At 34.6% G+C, this 18,574-nt stretch overlaps 1 protein-coding gene across 8 annotated transcripts in view; it reads right to left on the minus strand.

Annotated features, from left to right (window-relative positions):
* Positions 1-1,351: 1,351 nt before the first annotated feature.
* Positions 1,352-18,574, minus strand: part of loco (regulator of G protein signaling family member locomotion defects) — a 94,133-nt gene continuing 76,910 nt past the window's right edge. For 7 of the 8 annotated variants that reach the window (XM_023158989.2, XM_023158993.2, XM_023158992.2 and 4 more), the window contains 8 exons: positions 17,092-17,199; positions 10,371-10,708; positions 9,988-10,258; positions 9,516-9,725; positions 6,357-6,630; positions 3,496-3,650; positions 3,161-3,386; positions 1,352-1,994 (listed from right to left, as the gene is read on the minus strand). In XM_023158989.2, the coding sequence (XP_023014757.2) occupies positions 1,489-1,994; positions 3,161-3,386; positions 3,496-3,650; positions 6,357-6,630; positions 9,516-9,725; positions 9,988-10,258; positions 10,371-10,708; positions 17,092-17,199 (2,088 nt within the window). In that variant the 3' untranslated portion in view covers positions 1,352-1,488. Of the gene's footprint in view, positions 1,995-3,160; positions 3,387-3,495; positions 3,651-6,356; positions 6,631-9,515; positions 9,726-9,987; positions 10,259-10,370; positions 10,709-17,091; positions 17,200-18,574 lie in introns of those variants that run through there. The other variant, XM_074186056.1, reaches the window with a different exon arrangement.

Raw genomic sequence — 18,574 nt, forward strand, 5'->3', positions numbered from 1 at the left:
TTAAGGAATATAAACCTGGCAAAGCAGCGCAAAGAGACTTTCCAAGATATGGGGAGTATAATTGTGTGACGTTTATGATTTCCAACGTCGGCTTCAATCCAAATTTTGCAGTTATTATTATCGTTATTCATATTTGCAAGCATTATAATTGAAATATCAGTATCGGAGCATTTGATACATTGGTTTTCAGCAGCACCATAGAGAGTATGCTCAGTGTCTTTCATTGAGGGTCATTGATATGTGTTAAAAATTATAGCAATATTTTTTGCATTTTGTTTGAGTACGGATTGTAAAATTTGGTTAGAAATATTTCCAAATTGCAAAGGTATATCTTTGAGTAAGTACAAAAAAAAGAAACCATTAATTACAATTATATTTAGGTGGGGATTTGTGCTTTTAATTTTAATTTCCAGTACTTTCAATAAAGCTGACTTATCTGTCTTACAAATTGTACCGTCAAGGTGACATAAAGATAGAGGCACTGGTGTTAACGGGAATGATAAAACTTTTTCTATGTTGAGACCCAACATATGAAACGAAACCTTTTTGGGTCATGTTGCATACTCATATACATGCCTTTATTGCATTTTCAAATAATAGAATAATGCCATTATGTCCGGTGAATTTCAAAATAAATAACATTGTAACTAATTTTCAATAAATTGAAATAATCTGATTTCTTATCTTTTAATAATTTTCTGCGCTCCAAATATCTGCGCGCACTCAATATCCGCACGTTAAGTGACTGACTACCTCCGTTCCATTAATTTGTGATCTGACTGTTTTTTTATTAACTTATATATAATAATAAAGCAGTACATCAATTTTCAGTAGTTACTAAGCTCTTGCACCGACATCGTTCCGGCGACAACTTATATAGCGTGCCAACTCGCAGCGTTCCACAATAATGCGGTCTTACCACTTCGACCCCCTTTTTTATATTACAAACTACTTTTTTGCAAGTTTTTAAATATTACTAAGTACTTGTAGAGCATGGTGCAACTTTACATACATCAAAGCGTGCCGCCGCCAGGTGTTCCACTACCTGACCTTGCTAATAGGTGCTGACTACTCACGTACACCCTCAATACTACATAGTATCAAGTTATGGGCCATTACTAAACTCTTGTCAATTTTTGTCGCCACCTCTCCGGCTATAACTCTAATAAACTTTCTGTTACTGTTCAAAATGAAGACTTCATAGCCCGTAGTTTTATGTTGGACATGCACATGTTTTACTTTTTTAAGAAAAACTAGTCTAGACAGTTGTGCAAGGATCATATTTACATTGATCACATAATAACGCTATTTCAAAACCACTCCTCTGAAGATAGAAAAATAAAACAAAAACTGTAACATAAAAATATATATTTAAATATTAAATATAATACTTCTTCAATACAAAACGTACCAATAATATACTCATAATAAATAATACCATTTAAAGCTAGAACATTTCTAAAGAATATTGAACCACTTCGCCGAACTCTATACAAAGCTGCTGGATGTCTGTTCCAAGAACATGGCTTGACCCCAATTTTTGGGCTTAATTGGTACGATTTTCGGCTTGGGTGGCAGCGGGGGTGGGTCTCCGTGCCTGTTGTTCTCAATAACTGTGTTGTTCAATGATGATTTTGCGGGAGTCGACTGATTGGATGAACTAGTTTCCTCTGAGCTCGAAATGAAGGGTGGTGATTTGAGGCTATCGTCAACTATTTTGTCTCTGATTAGCACGTATCTATTTTCGTAGTTGGACTGACGTTCCTGCTTCAAATTCTTCGCTGAAGCCAAAAGAGCAGCTCTCTCTGGTTGTGAGTTCGACGTGGACTCTGCCAAGTAGAACAGAGAATTTCTGTCAGGTTCGGCTTGAACTTGCGGTTTCGTCTGGCAATCACCTTCCTTGTTTTTCAGGAAGTCCGGGAGCTCGAAATTGATTTCCGTGCCTCGCTGGTCCTCCAATCTTCGTTGAGCACGAGAAAGACCTTCCACTAGTTCTGAAAAAAAGGTTCTCAATATTAGAAGAAATGAAGTTTCTAGTAAAAATAAAAAAAGGTGGTATTTTGGAATTTATTTACATTAATAATATTCAAAATAATGACTGATTTTCTAACTTCTGACAAGTGTATTCGTAATGACCAAGTATAGGGAGATTTGTTTAGATTAGGAGAGATTAGTTTGAGAAAAAAATCTTTTTTCCATCAATGAAGGGTGAGTGAGAAGTTTCTAAAGAAAAATTTAACTGTATCGATAAGAACCTTCAAAAAGATGTATAGACTTTTTTTTCACATACGAATTAAAAAAAAAATCTACACAAAACATTTATGAACATTACACATACAAACTAGAAAAAAAATCTACACATAACAATTATGGACAGTTTGTACTCCAACCATTTGTGATGGAATTGAAACAAATATCATACATTGGAAAGTTACACAACTCAATATATGAAAGAGGTTTGATGTCATATCACAAGGAACATTTTCATTCTCCAGGTGGACTCATAAAAGTTTAATCCTCGAAAAAACTATACAACTACATTACCCTCAAAAAAAAAAAATTTTTGGTATAGAATCTTTTTGGCTTCCTACTTTACCATTATGATAAAAATATTTTTTTCTTAGAGTCCTATATAGTCGTGAACTGTTTGCAAGGACTGAGGATATTTAAAAAATATTGAAGAAGGTGCTGATGAGGAATTTGAGATCATATTTTCATTTGAAATTGTTTAAGGTCTACTTAAAGGTTGAAAGCTATTCTTGTATTTTCTTGTATTTGAACGATTATAAAGTAGTTATTATGGAAGGAATTCTTCCAGTTTCTTTTGAAAGAAATTTCGGTGTATGATTTACACATCTTTTTCAAGAGTCTTTATTGAAATAATTTTTTTTCTGTCTTTTGTTTGTTTAGCAAGCAGTTAATAAAAAAATCTAGTAATCTATTATCAAGAAATATGCCTAAAAATTGATACCGTGTCCTAACCACTTACAGACATATTTAATATGAAAAACGATGTGCCAAGATTATTCTTGCTAAACAATGTGTTAGTTTTTATTGGGAGTTTGTTTAGTCTTGGTCCCTCTTTTGATTTCCTTCTTCCACTATCAGAAAAGTTAATTTAATGAGACAAGAAATTCAATAATGATATTCTCATTCTCACCATCACTTTCGCTGCGTGTGACATGCAACTTGCTAGCACCTGCCCTCAACTTAGCGACCAAAGGCTTTTTGTTCGGACACTGATCGCTGCCAGCAACGATGACTGTATCCTCATTAGAATTTAATTTCTTTGCAATCATTTTCTTTTTTCGATCGTGCAAGCCTGAGTCCCGCCTCAGAAACTTCCCGATGAACGTTGAAGAGTGTTCGGATCCCCAATCTTCACTCTAAAATAAAAAAAAACTCAGGAACCTGATGTTTGGCAGCAGTAACAAAGTCTATGCAGATGATAAACATGCTCAGAAAATATTTGACAGAAATGGACTGCATACATACCTTGACAGATCCTTTTTCAGATTTGTTCTGTTTAAAAACAGATGAGTCTGATTTTTCTTGAAGTATGCTCTCAAACACTCGGTTGGTTATCTCTTCCAGTTTGGTAACTTTGTTGCTGTTCAATCTTAATGATGAATTTATGTCCAATCTGGAACCTGAAAATAAGGATAAAATCTTATTCAATTTACATTGTACAAGTGGAAGTTATAGATCGGTGATGAGAACATAATAGTTGCTATAATAGAAACTGTAATGTATTATTGAATAGGATACGCCACTGTTTTTGTTAGATATATATTATGTTTCTTTTTAAGCGTTTACAAAAGGGTCGAGTAGGTTTTTTTTGGGAAACTGCTGTGAAGGGTCATTATATTATATATTTTTCCAAGTGTGTATGTAGATCAGTAATGTTCATTGATGAATAAACATTATTTGGGAAACGAATAGTTTCCTTTTTCCTCAAACGTACATATCAGAAACAGTTTATTGGAGAAACGTGCGTCAAGAAGCAGTACTTTTATATCTCAGGAACCAAAAAAGCAAAAGTCGACTTTTTGCAATCATTCAATAGTATCCGGAAATAGGCAACTTTGCACCGATTTAACTTACTCTATCTCTTGCAGTTTAGGAGATCCCCATGTGTAGACTCGAATTTGAATAGCCCTGTATTTTTGAAATGAGTACGTTCTTACAGTAATTGAAATAATTTAGAAAAATTGTTTTTATTCTTACTTTGAACAGTTCTACTTCAACAGTTCCCAATATGGTTCTTGAAGAAATAAGGTTACTACTCAAGCAGCTTACAATCTAGTATCTAACATAGTCGAAGGTCTTGATCAGGAAAATCACTCTTTTTTGACTCCATGTGACCTGACAAATGCTTTTGACTGTGTGGCGAATACTATTTTGATTGAAAAAATGAGTAACTATGGTATCTGAGCCATAGCTCTCAAGCTCGTTCAGTCTTATCTCACGAATAGGTACCAATATGTTGAAGTGAACAACGTGAAGTCAGATCTCAAAAAAATGAAGCATGGAGTTCCTTAGGGGTCGTTTTAGGTCCACTATTGTTTTTGATTTATATCAATGACCTATGCAGTTTTTTAAAACCAGCAAGATGTACCTGGTTTGCAGATGATACGACTTTATTATAAGACTTAACCAGCTTATAACTAATGACACGAGATAGCAAAAAATCAGCATGTTTGGTTTGCTGCTAATGAGCTGAATCTGAATGAAAATCAAAATATAATTGCATCTACCAATCCAAATATTCACCCAACTAAAAGTATACATTTTTTGGGATTCGTTATTGATAATAGATTGAGCTGGTCTGGTCATATCAATACTGTGACTAGCATACTTTCTATTGTTTTGTTTGTTCTGAGAGGATTAAATAATGTGGTCAGCTTAATGACGCTCAAAAAAGCCTACTATGGATTATTTCTTTCAGTTATGTCATATGGTATTCTGATTTGAGGTCATTAAAGTAACTCCATTAGTGTTTTCAGGTGCCAGAAACAGGCCATAAGAATAATAGCAAAGCAGGTTACACTGCAGCTCTGTCATACTGTTTTTGTTCACTTAGCATTATGCCACATTATATATCTATAAACTTTTTCTAGATTCATGAAAACGTTAATAAATTTGACAGGCATTGTGATATTTACTCATATGGAACGAGATCCGCAAGTTTATTGAATCTGCCCAGACATAAATCAACAATTAGTAAGAGAAATTCACTGAACCCACATTTTCATAACCTTTTCCACTCATCTATGAAGGCACTAAGCTTTGCAAAACTTAAATGTACTATTAGAAAGTTTTTTCTCCAACACCTCATTAAATCCTCAATTCAATGATTTTATATTTATACATTCAATTAACCTACTTTTTTTCCTAGAACATGATATCATCGTTTCAACTCCGAACAAGGATTTCTGTACTCATGACTTGCCATAAATATACTATAGTATGTAAATTAGTCAAATAAAAGTACTCTTCTCTACTATAGTCAAATCAAATTTCATTAGAGTGATTCAAAAATAAAAGATCCGTGTGCTAGTAGTTTTATGCCGGACTCAAATACATTGATTCAAAAATTTTAAACAATTATTAGGAATGTGTGAAGGCTTCAGAGCAGTTGTATGATTTTGTACATTTTGTTGTTCTGATTTCTGGGAAATTGCTTGATGATATTTTATATTTTCATCTCCTTATTTAATGGTTTTATAAATTATGATAATTTGTAAATAGCTTTAGGAAGACAACTGATATTTAAAATATTATATCTGATATTAATGAATATAGTAGCGATAACTATAATAATAATAATAATTTCCAAAATGGAAACTTGTTATTCTCCTTCTTATTAAACAATTACTAGGAATGTGTGAAGGCTTCAGAGCAGTTGTATGATTTTGTACATTTTGTTGTTCTGATTTCTGGGAAATTGCTTAATGATATTTTATATTTTTATCTCCTGATTTAATGGTTCTATAAATTATGATAATTTGTAAGTAGCTTTAGAAAGACAACTGATATTTAAAATATTATATTTATTATTAAAGAATATAGTAGCGATAACTATAATAATAATAATTTCCAAAATGGAAACTTGTTATTCTCCCTGTACGTTTTTTGTCTCTTCCTTAAGTTGACAAGTTTGTTCAGGAATATTTTAATGAAAGTTCTACAGTGTTATAAATCTTGATTACTAAATAAACTTTAAATTTATTGCCAATGTATTATCTCATACAATACAACTAAATATACGTGTTTCACATGTGAAGTTGGCAAAAATGCCAACTGCAAATCCTTGGGTCAACATGTTTTTTAGAGGAAACAATAAATGTACTCACCCTCGCAAAGCAGTACCTTCAACCTCATGCCATCTATGGAAGTCACAGGTAAATGTAGATCTATGGGGGATTTTCCGTTCATCACGATGACTTGGTCTAAATTGTATTGGTACTTGTGCAGACTCGGTCTCAATACCTCGATGATGATTTTTGTGTATTTCGACCTGATGTTGATCGTTTTCCTGTTGGGCAGGTCCAGTTTGAATACGACTCGTTGTTCGACAGTCACTTCGCAGTCTGTCAGTTTTGAAGAGGGTTCGTTCACGTCCAAGCACTGAAAATTAATCATTTGAATAAAGGAATGTAATATCTTCATTTTTTGGGACAGTTTTTGGCTTTCTACTACTCCATCTGATACAAAAAAAAGGATGAGAGAATCTTCCAAAGAAAGGAAGGAAGTAATCAATTTGAAACTCTATACATTTTGGAATGAATAATTTTTGAAAGTGAAGAATAAGGAATATTCAGGATAGTATATTCCAAGTTCATTTGAAAAGAATGTGTGTTCTGAACACATTCACTTGCCCCACCTTTTATTAGATGTTTCAATCATTTAATGGATGAATTGTGTTTTGGTTTATATTTTGTGTGAAAAATGAAGAACCTTTATTATTATTACCCAAGTGTGTGACAGTAAGTACATTTCTTTCTGGAATGACTGTATACAGAGAATTTCACATCATATTCCCCAAGTCCATGACAATAATTATACAATTTTCACACTATAAATTTATTTCAAGAAGTGTTTCATCAGACGAACTGGTACTTCAAACTATTCTACGTCTTTGATATAACAGTAGGTATGTACAAAACCTAATTAGATAAATGATTAATTCTGGTAAAACAGGTAGATTTTGGAAAAAACAATTATAGTGCAATATTACCTCTGGAAAAAAATTATAAATATGTTGATAGTTGGCATTTTATGGAAAGAACTTTAAGCACTTCTTGTTGGTCGTTTATAAGGAAATTTGAATGTTATATACACAAATATATACAGGAAAATCATCAGATAAAATAAAAAGACTATTAACAGAAGAGAACGTTAACATAGCATATAAGACCGGTAACTTCTTGGGTAGACATATAAAGAACAAGTCAAACAGGGACAAAAATAGCAAATCAGGGTTCTACAAATGAACATATGGATTGTGTCCAAAAGTTTATATAGAAAATTCCACCTACACTAGCCACCTTTTAGAGAACAACCACGATTTCACCATAGACTACGACATATTACACACAGAAAATGAAGGAATCTCTGGATATCAATAAATGCAAACATTCAAATTTCCTTTTAAATGACCAACACTAACCACTGTTGAACTTGTTTTCCTAAAAATTATAACGCATTGCAATCATTTTTTGAAAATCTACCTGTGTCACCAGATTTAATCATATATCTAATTGAGTTTTGTACCTACCTATTGTTATATAAAATACATTGAAACTACCATGTAGTGAATTGCGTCTTGGATTATATTTACGAGGATGGTCTGAAAAGTTTTCGACCTCAACATGAAGATAGCAGCACTCATGAATAAAAGCATGAATTTCGTTGTTCATCTGTTGACAGTTACAAAGTTTCAACCATTATGGATGTCAGTTGTTATGCAACAGTCGATTGAGTGAGTTGATGTGGGTATTTTTACGCCTACGCAAATCAAAGATGAGTTGGATTCTGTGTATGGGGAATTTGCCCCATTATTTACCACAAGAGCTTGGGAGACGAACGTTAGGGACGTCCAAAAACTGCAACTACCGACGAAAAAATCGCCAAAGTTCAAATGGTGCTAGACGACCGCCGAATTAAAGTGAGAGAAATTGCAATGGTTATGAACATGTCAAATAAACATGTTTGTCACATATTAGATCAACTTTTAGGCATGAAAAAGCTCTCCGCCCGTTGGGTGCAACGTTTGCTCACGTTAGACCAAAAAAGTGTTCAAATGAAGATTTCCAACGCGTTGTTGGCGCACATTAAGCACAATAAATATAATATTTCATCAGTTCGGACTTTCATTGTCTACAATAGTATAAATTGATTTGAAATCCCTGAAAGAATCTATAAAAAAATGAAAACAATAAAAAGATTAACCGAAAAATAACAATTTTCATCAAACAAAGAACTGAAATTACAAATTAAAAAATTCCAAACCAAATTACGTCACGACGTTTCGATTGTAAGTATCCACAATCGTCTTCGGGTGATAACTGCTATAACCTTAATATATATAATATATTTGTTCTTTTTCAACTATTCTTTTTAATTTTTACAGATTCTTTCAGATATTTCAAATCAATTTATATCATATTAGACAATGGAAGTCCGAACTAATGAAATGCACCACGAAACATTGTCAACCATCTTCAAACAAACATGATTTGAAATTCTTAAAAGAACAAATAAAAATCGAAATGAATAAAAATAACAATTATATTAAGCAACAACAACACCCCGAAATGAAATTACAATAAAATAAAAATTGAGCAAATAATTGAAATTGAACATTTAAAATGAAATAAAAATTAAAGTGTTCCAAGCCAAGATACGTCACGACGTTTCGATTGCTAGTATCCACAATCATCTTCGGGTGATATCATATCAAAAATTCTCAACCCAAACAAACTATACAGCAAACTTATACTGCTCATTGATTTTGCTAAAATTACCATCTTCACTGGTGTGAATATTAATAATTTGATAAAGCATTGGAAGGTTACGTGAAAAATTTGTAACACTAAAAACTCAAAGCAGAAAAATACTGTTGAGGCTATCTGGAACCTTTGGTGGCCGTTAAAGTTTGATGAAAATACATTTCTAACCAAGATACTATTATCAGGAAACTACTAAAACTAGTTTCCGGACTATATGGATTTTTTCAAGATCTCATCCAGTTATGGAATCTCACATTCCATCATAATTACTTTAAAATACAGACTATGATTAATACGAATGTTGATAAAAATATAAACTCAATAAATGGTTCTCTTTCTTCTTGAAGTTCTATGCTCTGATGTCAACGAAAAATGTAATAAATTACCTGGTTCAGCCTTTTCTCGTAAGAAGCCTAAATGTCACATTAGTTTCTATATATACAAATTAGAAAACACCAAAATTATTTTTAAATAGAATAGTTTATAGACAGATTTTCTCACCTTTTCATGCTTGTCAGTGAGTACCTCAAAAGATGAATAGCTCAGCCCTTTTCTCTCCAACACTCTGGTCACCAGCTCTTGGATAGTTTCAGATTCCTTTATTTTGACAACGGTTGTAGTACCGTTGTTCAAAATTACTCTACATAAGGCAGTTTTCGCCCCGTTCGAAGATAATTTTTCTAGAGTCGCCTGCGCTTGATTGTCAGAATCCTGTGATAAAAAAATTTTCTATTACGGGTCACATATAACGAGAACAGGTTACTTCAAAATTAAACAAAAAATGAAGAATTGATTAGGATGGGATTATTGAAGAAGTACTTATTCTTTCAATATGCCTTTTGTCCCATTTCATAACAGGATGTGCCAATTCTTTTGACTTTTATTTTGGAAAGTTCACATATTGAAAGGAATGAAATTAAAACGGAAGTGGAATCGTGCCATGCCTCAATCATTTCGTTTCTCAAAATGTTACCTGATTTATAATAACGAATTCCAGAGAGGTCGAAGATGACCCACTCGAATGGACGTCATTTTGACCACTGCTAACAATATAATTTTCCGATCGATCATTGACAGTTTCATCATTTTCTCTTTGGGTGTACTCTGATTCACCTCTATCTCTCGATTTCGACCTGTTTTTCCTATGCCAAGGTAAAAGGGATTTTCTCCTTCTATCTTCGGCGTTGCTAACAGATTTCATCAGTTTCGACGGCGATTTCTTTTGCTGCTGTTCCAAAAGTAACCTAAAAAGTGATGTTTTCATTAGTTGGTGTCAGAGGTGGGTTGAAAATAACAATTCCAGAAGTGGGATAAAACATTCAATGGTGTCAGAAGTGAGACAAAACACCGTCTTACCTAGTATCAATCGTTGCCTTATCCACCTCTCCTAACAAGCACTGCTTGTAAATATCAGATTTCAAGAACCTCGGATAGCTATCGAATTTCATTAGATTGAAGATTTGTTTCTGGGCTTGATCGAACATATTGTTATTCATTTCTTGGAGGACTTGTTCGGTGAACTGCCTTCCTTGTGAGTCTACGTTAACGGCTTCGAGAGAGCCGACGCTGAGGTGTTGCTCGTAAATCCTGCGTGCTTCAGCTTGTTTTTCGATCCCAGGTGGTAATTTCTTGAACCTCTCGCATGCCGTCCAGAAGTAGATGTTTTCCGCGCTGAATTCTTTTTTGAGAAACTCCTGAAAAATAAAGAAAAACTAATGTGGAATTCAGGTTTACCAAAATGAATTATTTCTTTAGGTCTTTTCCGAAACGGACGGGACACCCAAATATTTCAAATCCTCATATTCACTTCAACGAAAGTGGTTTCAAATTTCAAAGAGAATATAGTATTTTTTATAATTGCATTGACGTAGTGAAACTGCTGACTGTGATTTAACATACCAGACTTACGAAAATCTTTGACGGAGTTATTTATTACACCACCCCAAGAGGTACTAAACTTTAAGCAAAATCACAAATTTCCCCTTTATGAAAATGAATACTTTTTCACATTATATGACGTTATCAAACTTATTGTAAAAATTCTAAATTTTCATGAAGAAATATATGCTGTTTTTCGAAAATGAGCAGTTTTCGAAAAGTTGCTCTAACCTTTTTCCTATCAAAATTTTTTGTTTCTATGAAAACATTTCCAAAGCCTATTTAGGTCGAATTCAATTGTGTAGAAAACAAATTTTTTCAAATGAGATATCAATAGTTATTGATGGAAAACTATTTTTCAATAAGATACCCCGTATATTCCTGCATATTTTAATAGAGCTAAAAATTACCTTTCCAAAAATGTGACACACTTGATAGAGTCATCTTTGAAATACAAAACTTTTAGGTTTTTTCATGTAGACTTTGAAACGCACACTTTGATCAAGTAGGCTTTGGACGACGTGGCGATAAAACAGAAAGAAATTTGGATCTTTGTTTGACTATCCAATTATTACCAAAATTTGCAGCCGAAAAATCGGTGACAATGGGAAATGTTTCTCCTGACGAAAATCAAGTAGTTTTCATAAAAGAGCTCTAAAACAACGCATTCTGAACTTATCATTTCAACCTTTTTCTTTAAAAAATTATTTAAATACTTAAAAAATAGGAATGAAATAATGCATTCAACATTTGAAGGGATTCGTTTCTATTTCACCATTTGGCAACATCGGTTATAGCTAATAAAGGACAATGAATCTGTTACCTGTATGAGACAAACAAAGATGACATATTTCAGAGCCGTGCTGTTCTGTTTACTTATGTTCCGAGTTCCGAGACATTCTGTGACATATGACATTTTGGCCACCTAACCTATCTTCCTCTATATAAATAAATAACAAAACAACTATGGTTTATGTGGCTTGTGGAGGTGGTATTGAACTATAATTTATATTTTGCCTTAATTGTTGATTTATAAAGATAATTTTCCTTTTTTAAAGTAGAATATCTAGGTACGTATAAATTATTTCATCTTGATATAGGCGCTGTTGCCAATATGTAAATTAGAAACAAATCCCTTTAAAAATTGAAACCCAACATTTGAAACATCAATTTGAATACTTTTCGAAGTGAATTTTAAAAACTCATGAATTAAACTCAACTTTATTTTGTTCAGACTTGCATTTGCTGTAATAACCCAAATTGAGGAACATTCCCCATTGCAGTGTTGTGAGGCGAAGCCCCGTCTTGTTGAAAATATATTTTTCTGAGCTACATTAGTGGCAATTCATCAACAAGGGGTTCAATATTTTGCCTTAAATTTTATAAACACCTCTGAGATGTGAGAGTGCTATTATAAATGAACGGGTCGATGATTCTTTCCCTGAAAACACCTGCCACACACTGAATCCAAATCTTCCCTGACTTCTCTGCTCCACAATAGAATGAGGATATTGTTGTTGTTCTCAAGTATAAGAATTGTAGCGGTTGAAAATGCCGGCACTACTCACATAAGCTTCATCTGTCCAAATACAATTTACCGAAAAATCACGCACTTGCTTACAACTTTCCAGAAACCACTGGCAGTGCCAAGCCATGCGGCGTTCAAAATCTCCTGGTCCGAGTTGACGAACTCTTCTGGTCCTGTATCCTATACGGCTTGAATTTTTGTTTTTTCAAAATTCCTCCTAACGTTAGTTCTTGGTACGTCTGTTGATATTTTCAAATTTCGCGTTACTGTTTTGGGATTATTTTCAACAGCTCCTAAAACGACTATTTATTCTAACTCATCATCCCTATAATGCACTTTTTGGAACCTTTGGTGTAGTGACGAATATTACTGGAGTTTTTCCCAACACCAAACCGTTATTTCAACACCTCTACACGTGTTTCGATCAAACTGATCTTCCTCTTGAAGATGATGAAAACAGGAGTTTCCTTTTAAAAGTGTCCAATTTGGCTCACTCTTTACAAAGCTGGCATATCAGATCTAAGTACTAATAGCCAAAATAATATCCATGATCATTAAGTTTATGAGTGAATCTCGTTCACTCAGATCTTCGACAGAGAAATTTCAAAAAAAATTAAGCAAATCTTTCTCAGCCTCAATATTAAGGCAGTGGGATCTGACAGTGTTCAATATATACTCCGGAGCTGACACTGCTGTAAGTTGTTGAGTCTACCTGTAAGTTCTTAAGTTCAGCTGTTCTTGTAATGCACTTTTTGGAACCTTTGGTGTAGTAATGTATATTACTGAAGTTTTTTCCAACACCAAACTGTTATATTAACACCTCGACACGTGTTTCGATCACCAAGTGATCATCTTCAAAAGGAAGATTAAACTTCCTTTAATCTTCCTCTTGAAGATGATCACTTGGTGATCGAAACACGTGTCGAGGTGTTAAAATAGCGGTTTGGTATTGGAAAAACTCCAGTAATATTTTTTAGCTGTTCTGTTGTTCCCGGGTTTAACCACTATTGAGTTTGGTTTCCCATGTCTTTCCTTAAATACGTCTAATCATCATCAGTGCTATATCCGCTTTCCTTTTTATCCTGTCAGACCAGTTTGGTATCTAGTGTCACTCCCATATATTTAAACTTCTCTGACAGTATATCCACGTTGTAGTTGTAGAGGTCCTACGTTCGATACTTTTGGTGAATGCTACTACTGTTTATTTGGACTTATGTTGAAGGAATTCCTGTCCATGTCACAGCATTACTGGGCAAATATCTTGATAGGTAGAATTGGAACCTCTTAACCCAAAATTAATCTAATGAAAACTTTTCTCACACCGGAACTAGTGCGCGTCGAGAAACAGTGTTTTAGTTCTGGTGTGAGATTTTTTTTATTAGACCGGTAAATATCATCTGGTGCCGACGATTTATACGGTTGAAATGAATTAATAGAAATGAAATGAACAACAGAATAGGGTTTCTATTCTTAATGTTTTCTGGGATATTTGATATAAAAAATGTGAATTTCATTGAAAAAATAGATTGGCACCTGTCAAAAGTATAGAATATATACGGGGGCAGTCAACGTGTTAAGTTCATTTTAGCTCTTTGAATGTAAGTTTTGAGTAGGGATTATAGGAATGAATGATAAAAATCAGCAGATAAAATAAGATTTTAGGTTTTATTTTGACAAAATCTTTTTATATCGGCTGTCTTACAAAACAAAATTGAATCTTCTTTGGGTCTTCGTCAGTATGGATAATACACTGTCTGTGCCAACTGGAATTTCCCTGTGGATATTAAGATTGGCTAAGCCATTTAGCCTACTCTCAGACATCGCCTTTCTTAGGTATGTCTTGGTTCTCCGAAGAGTGGAAAAAGAGCGCTCTGCTGTGCTGGTCGATACAGGTATAGTGATGAAAATATTGAGCAGGATATGGATGTTTGGAAAGATTGTTTTATCACAAATATTTAGAAAATCAATTACATTGACGTGGTGTGCCTTGTTTCGTTGGAGAAAAGCTTGGTAAACTTCCATTTCTCCCATCAACACGTTTAAGCTGTTGTTTTCCAAATCTTCTTCATAAACTTCAATCAATTTCAAAAATGCCTCTTTCATTTCTTTACTTTCTTCACTATTCTCTGAATAAGTATTAAGCAAGCAGTGAACCCCTTCCAAAATGTTTTTGTGCTTTAAGAGACGTTCCTCGATGCAGGAAATAAAACTTTCAATCCAGGAGATGAATACGTTAATTCTATAAAATTGTTCTGTGCTTTCGGCTGAGACATTGCTTCTGTGTGTCTGCCTCCCAACAATCCTTGGAACACTAATTATAGTTTAACTCAATTCGGCCATTTTTTGTGCCTCTTGAAACAAGACTGAAAACTCTTCATCAACTTTTTCTCTTAGTGACTTCAGACTTTGAAGTACATAGTCAGCAAAGTTCAAAGCTGCTCAGAGATTCGCATCACTTGACTGTAGCTTTTGACACAATGTCAAAGTGTAGCCGAGTAGCTTTTCAGCTGATACTAGAGCTATAATATATTCTGAGTGACATATAGTTGTCAAAAGGACATCGGTCCCTGAAGATGTGTCCTTATCATACCAACACTTGATTTCATCTAAGGATGAAATGATAGGGTTGTACAGCTCCTTCATGACGAGGACAGCATCATGCCTTTGAATCCATCTGGTTGGGCATAGCAAGTTGAGTTTGGTGCTAGGGTTTCAATTTTTCCCTGGAGAACATTTTGCCTCTTTGGTGTGTTAAAAAAAGACCATACTTTTTCAGCAGTGCCAAAATAATTTCTGATAGATCTGACCTCTGCAGCATTTGTAATGGCTAAGTTAAGGCTGTGTGACGCGCAGTATTGCCTTCGGGCAACGTTTCTGCACAAAAGCCTGTGCACCTTTGACCTTTCCGCTCATGGCTGATGCGTCATCATATCCTTGTCCTCTCAGACCTTTTATTTCAAGATTGCACTTGGAGCCACAAACTGCAAAAACTTTTCATTAATCTTATAACCATCCTTCGTGTTATGAGATACATACCTCACAGACAATGAAACCTGTTCTTGAGTCGACACGTCTGTAGTCTGTCATCTCATCAGCTAACACACTAAAAAAAGTAACATCTTTAACTATGTGAATGTTATTACTTTGTCACAAGCTTCAATGATTTGGTCCTGGATGTTCCAGCTTATATAAGTGGCATTTTTACCACATGACTTGAAATTATCTCTTAATTTTTCATCACCTGCTTCAATACGCATCCGCAATAGGGCTCTGAAATTCCTCTCATTATCATCTGGCATTGCGTCTAAGTTGAAGTCTCCGTAGTCTCTGTGGCCTCGAAGAGCTATTCCCTGACGTCGACAAAAAATTACCGTTTCTATTATAGGTTTTAACCTCTCCGCATTTTCTTTCGCCTGATTGGCTTTGCCTGCATCAAAGATCTGTCTATGGGATTCATCTTCCCTTCCATTACTGTTTTCAAATTGTTGAGAACGATCATGTCATGTTTGTGGTATTGTAATTGAGAATGTGACTCAAATTTTTAAATAGCTTTTTTCCAATTTTGGAATCCTTCTTGGATAAGCTGGCCTGTTTTCGTTTTCTGGGATGATCTCATACCCACTTCAGTTGGAGCAAAGAGTGCAGTAAGCCCGGTTTTCTATCTCAGAGTATGACAACCACTTATACTTTTGTAACCAGCGGCCAGTAACTAAGCGGCCTGATAGCCGCTTAGTTTTGTACAAAGAAATGTCCATTTTACTGCTGCAGTCTATGTTAACATTGTCCGGTGTATGACTAGAGCTTGAGGCTGAAGTACCAGGTTCATCATTCATCATTGGCAGGACTAGCCAATTTCTTCCAATCTAAAAAAAATTATTAACCGCCGTTAATGTGAGGCGAGCTAAGAAGTTCGGGTCAAGTGAATATAAATATAACATATACACTTACCTTTGCGCCGCTGGTAACACTCTCATTTTTGCCAAAATAGTCCGTCAAAAGCCGTTTCATAGTGAAACATAAGAGTTAACACTAAACACTTGCCCTTGTAACCTCTGTACGAGACATTCATTTCACCAAGGAACATTCCTGTTCGACTAGTGGCTAACCATGGGACAAGTTCGTTGTAAGTAGAAACAATAACCCCCAGTAATAGCTCTGCTACCAAATCTAAAATTATTAGAGCCCCTTCATTCCAAAAATCTAACCAGTCTAGGTATGATTACCGGTCCGCCTTCTAGGCATCCCAGTTTTTGTTTTCCAAGTGTTTTGATAAGATATAATCGAGGTTCGGTACCCTCCCATTTCAAAGCTGATGTGCCATATGCCAAAGTTCCGAACAGCATTCCTCTTCAAACACATTCTATTTCTGATCATAGTTACCTAGTATTACGTCTATTCCATACTTTCAGAATAACTACGTTGTTTGCCAAATGACACTATAATAAATCCCCACCTCTTTTTTGACGTCAGTGCTAGTCCAGGTCCGGTGCTGTGCATTGGAATCGTAACTAATCATGGGCTGTTATCTGTTATACTCGTTCAATTGTTTTACTTTTATGGCAGGACATTATTATTAAGGAGACATAGGGTGAGCCTCAGTACTGGGCCTTGTTGAACTCCGTTAGTTATGTGGTCTTTGAAAATGTATGTTATAGTTATAGTCAAACTTACCGCAAACATATGAAGTCCGAGCGAATCCTCTAGAAGTTTCTCGAACGATTGAGCCCAAGCGACAGGTCCCTCCGGGTTGGTGCATTTGGCGAACACATTCTGATCGAACTGTAACACGAAAAAAAGGCCGTCAACGTAAACCAACATTTTAATAAGTGGAAACGAATTCGCGCCGGAAGGCGCTCATTCGTCTAACTACAAAAACAACTGCACTTCAATAGAACAAAACAGGACCAACATTAAAAACGGTTCACAGAGAGAAAATTAATAGACGCTTTTTGAATGAGCCTAATAGTAGGTGGTGTCTAATTCATTCAATTGTTCGCCGAGTCTGTTAATTGGTCGGAATCGGGTGTTACGGACTGACATCATTCATGAATTATTTCAGTCTGTCATTGACCACAATTGATGTTGTTTATATTACGCAGGCATAAATAGCAGCCGATGTTTTCGAACGCTGCAAGTTATTTAGAGTTTAACTTAACGGAAAATTGAGAAACAACACATTTTAGAATGCCAAAGTACAAGGTACGGTTCCGTGAAATTTAATAGTAAGGCGACACTGGGTATAATATTTTAGTTCGGGGATATTACATCGGGGGCGACAACTGGTTACCGGAAAAACCAAACATATAATTGAAGGAGCAAGAACTTCGTTGGATTTTGCAAATTATCAGATATCTTCAAAACTATCGGCGTGACTCATTACGAATCCCACGAAAAAATCGTTTGAAATTAAATCGAACAATTTGACCAGTCACATTTCATTATAAATAAGTGGCATGAAATTTTGGGAACTGCTTACCCACTTTCTTTTATCGATTGGATGAACTAAAACAAGCCAACTTTTTATTCTCTTCATTCGGCGATAGTCGGCAAAGCATCTGCACAAATTAAAACTATTTCGGGACACGTCAATAATATCTTGAGACTTGAGAGGCGTTTGTAATTCTGGATATTTACAGTACTGAATATGAATGCTATGGGATAAAAAGAACAAGAAATATCAGTTTAAAAAAGATAAACTGTCAAACTGCAGATTCTTTAAGCGGTCCATGGCTATTCGCACAATTTTTTCATGTTTTTTTTATCATCTGTTAAACTTCGAACATATTCATAATAATATGAAATACAAATTCAGTACTTGTACCCGAATTTTTTTTCAAATGCACATTATTATCAGTATATATGCCTTGGTATAAAAATAGTTGAGAAGTTTTAGAATTCTGTTAAACATTGTTGCAATAAATAAAAGTTGGCTGTCACCTAAAAACATACCTAATTTCTAGTAAATTTCAGGAAAATGCTACGATTTGAGTATGATTAAATCGGAATTCTTGAAAAAAAATATGAAATTCTGTCTAATTTTCTGAAATAACGGTGCTTTAGTCTTGAATCAATTTTATATTTTTTGACCTGCATGGTCTGTCTATTGTCTAGAAACCACTCCAGGTTCAGTTAAGATGGTTATCGAACACTTAAT

Source organism: Leptinotarsa decemlineata, unplaced genomic scaffold (genome assembly GCF_025532065.1).
Source record: "Leptinotarsa decemlineata unplaced genomic scaffold, Ldec_3_MD MMD2_tig00078422_RagTag_RagTag, whole genome shotgun sequence".
Taxonomy (NCBI): domain Eukaryota; kingdom Metazoa; phylum Arthropoda; class Insecta; order Coleoptera; family Chrysomelidae; genus Leptinotarsa; species Leptinotarsa decemlineata.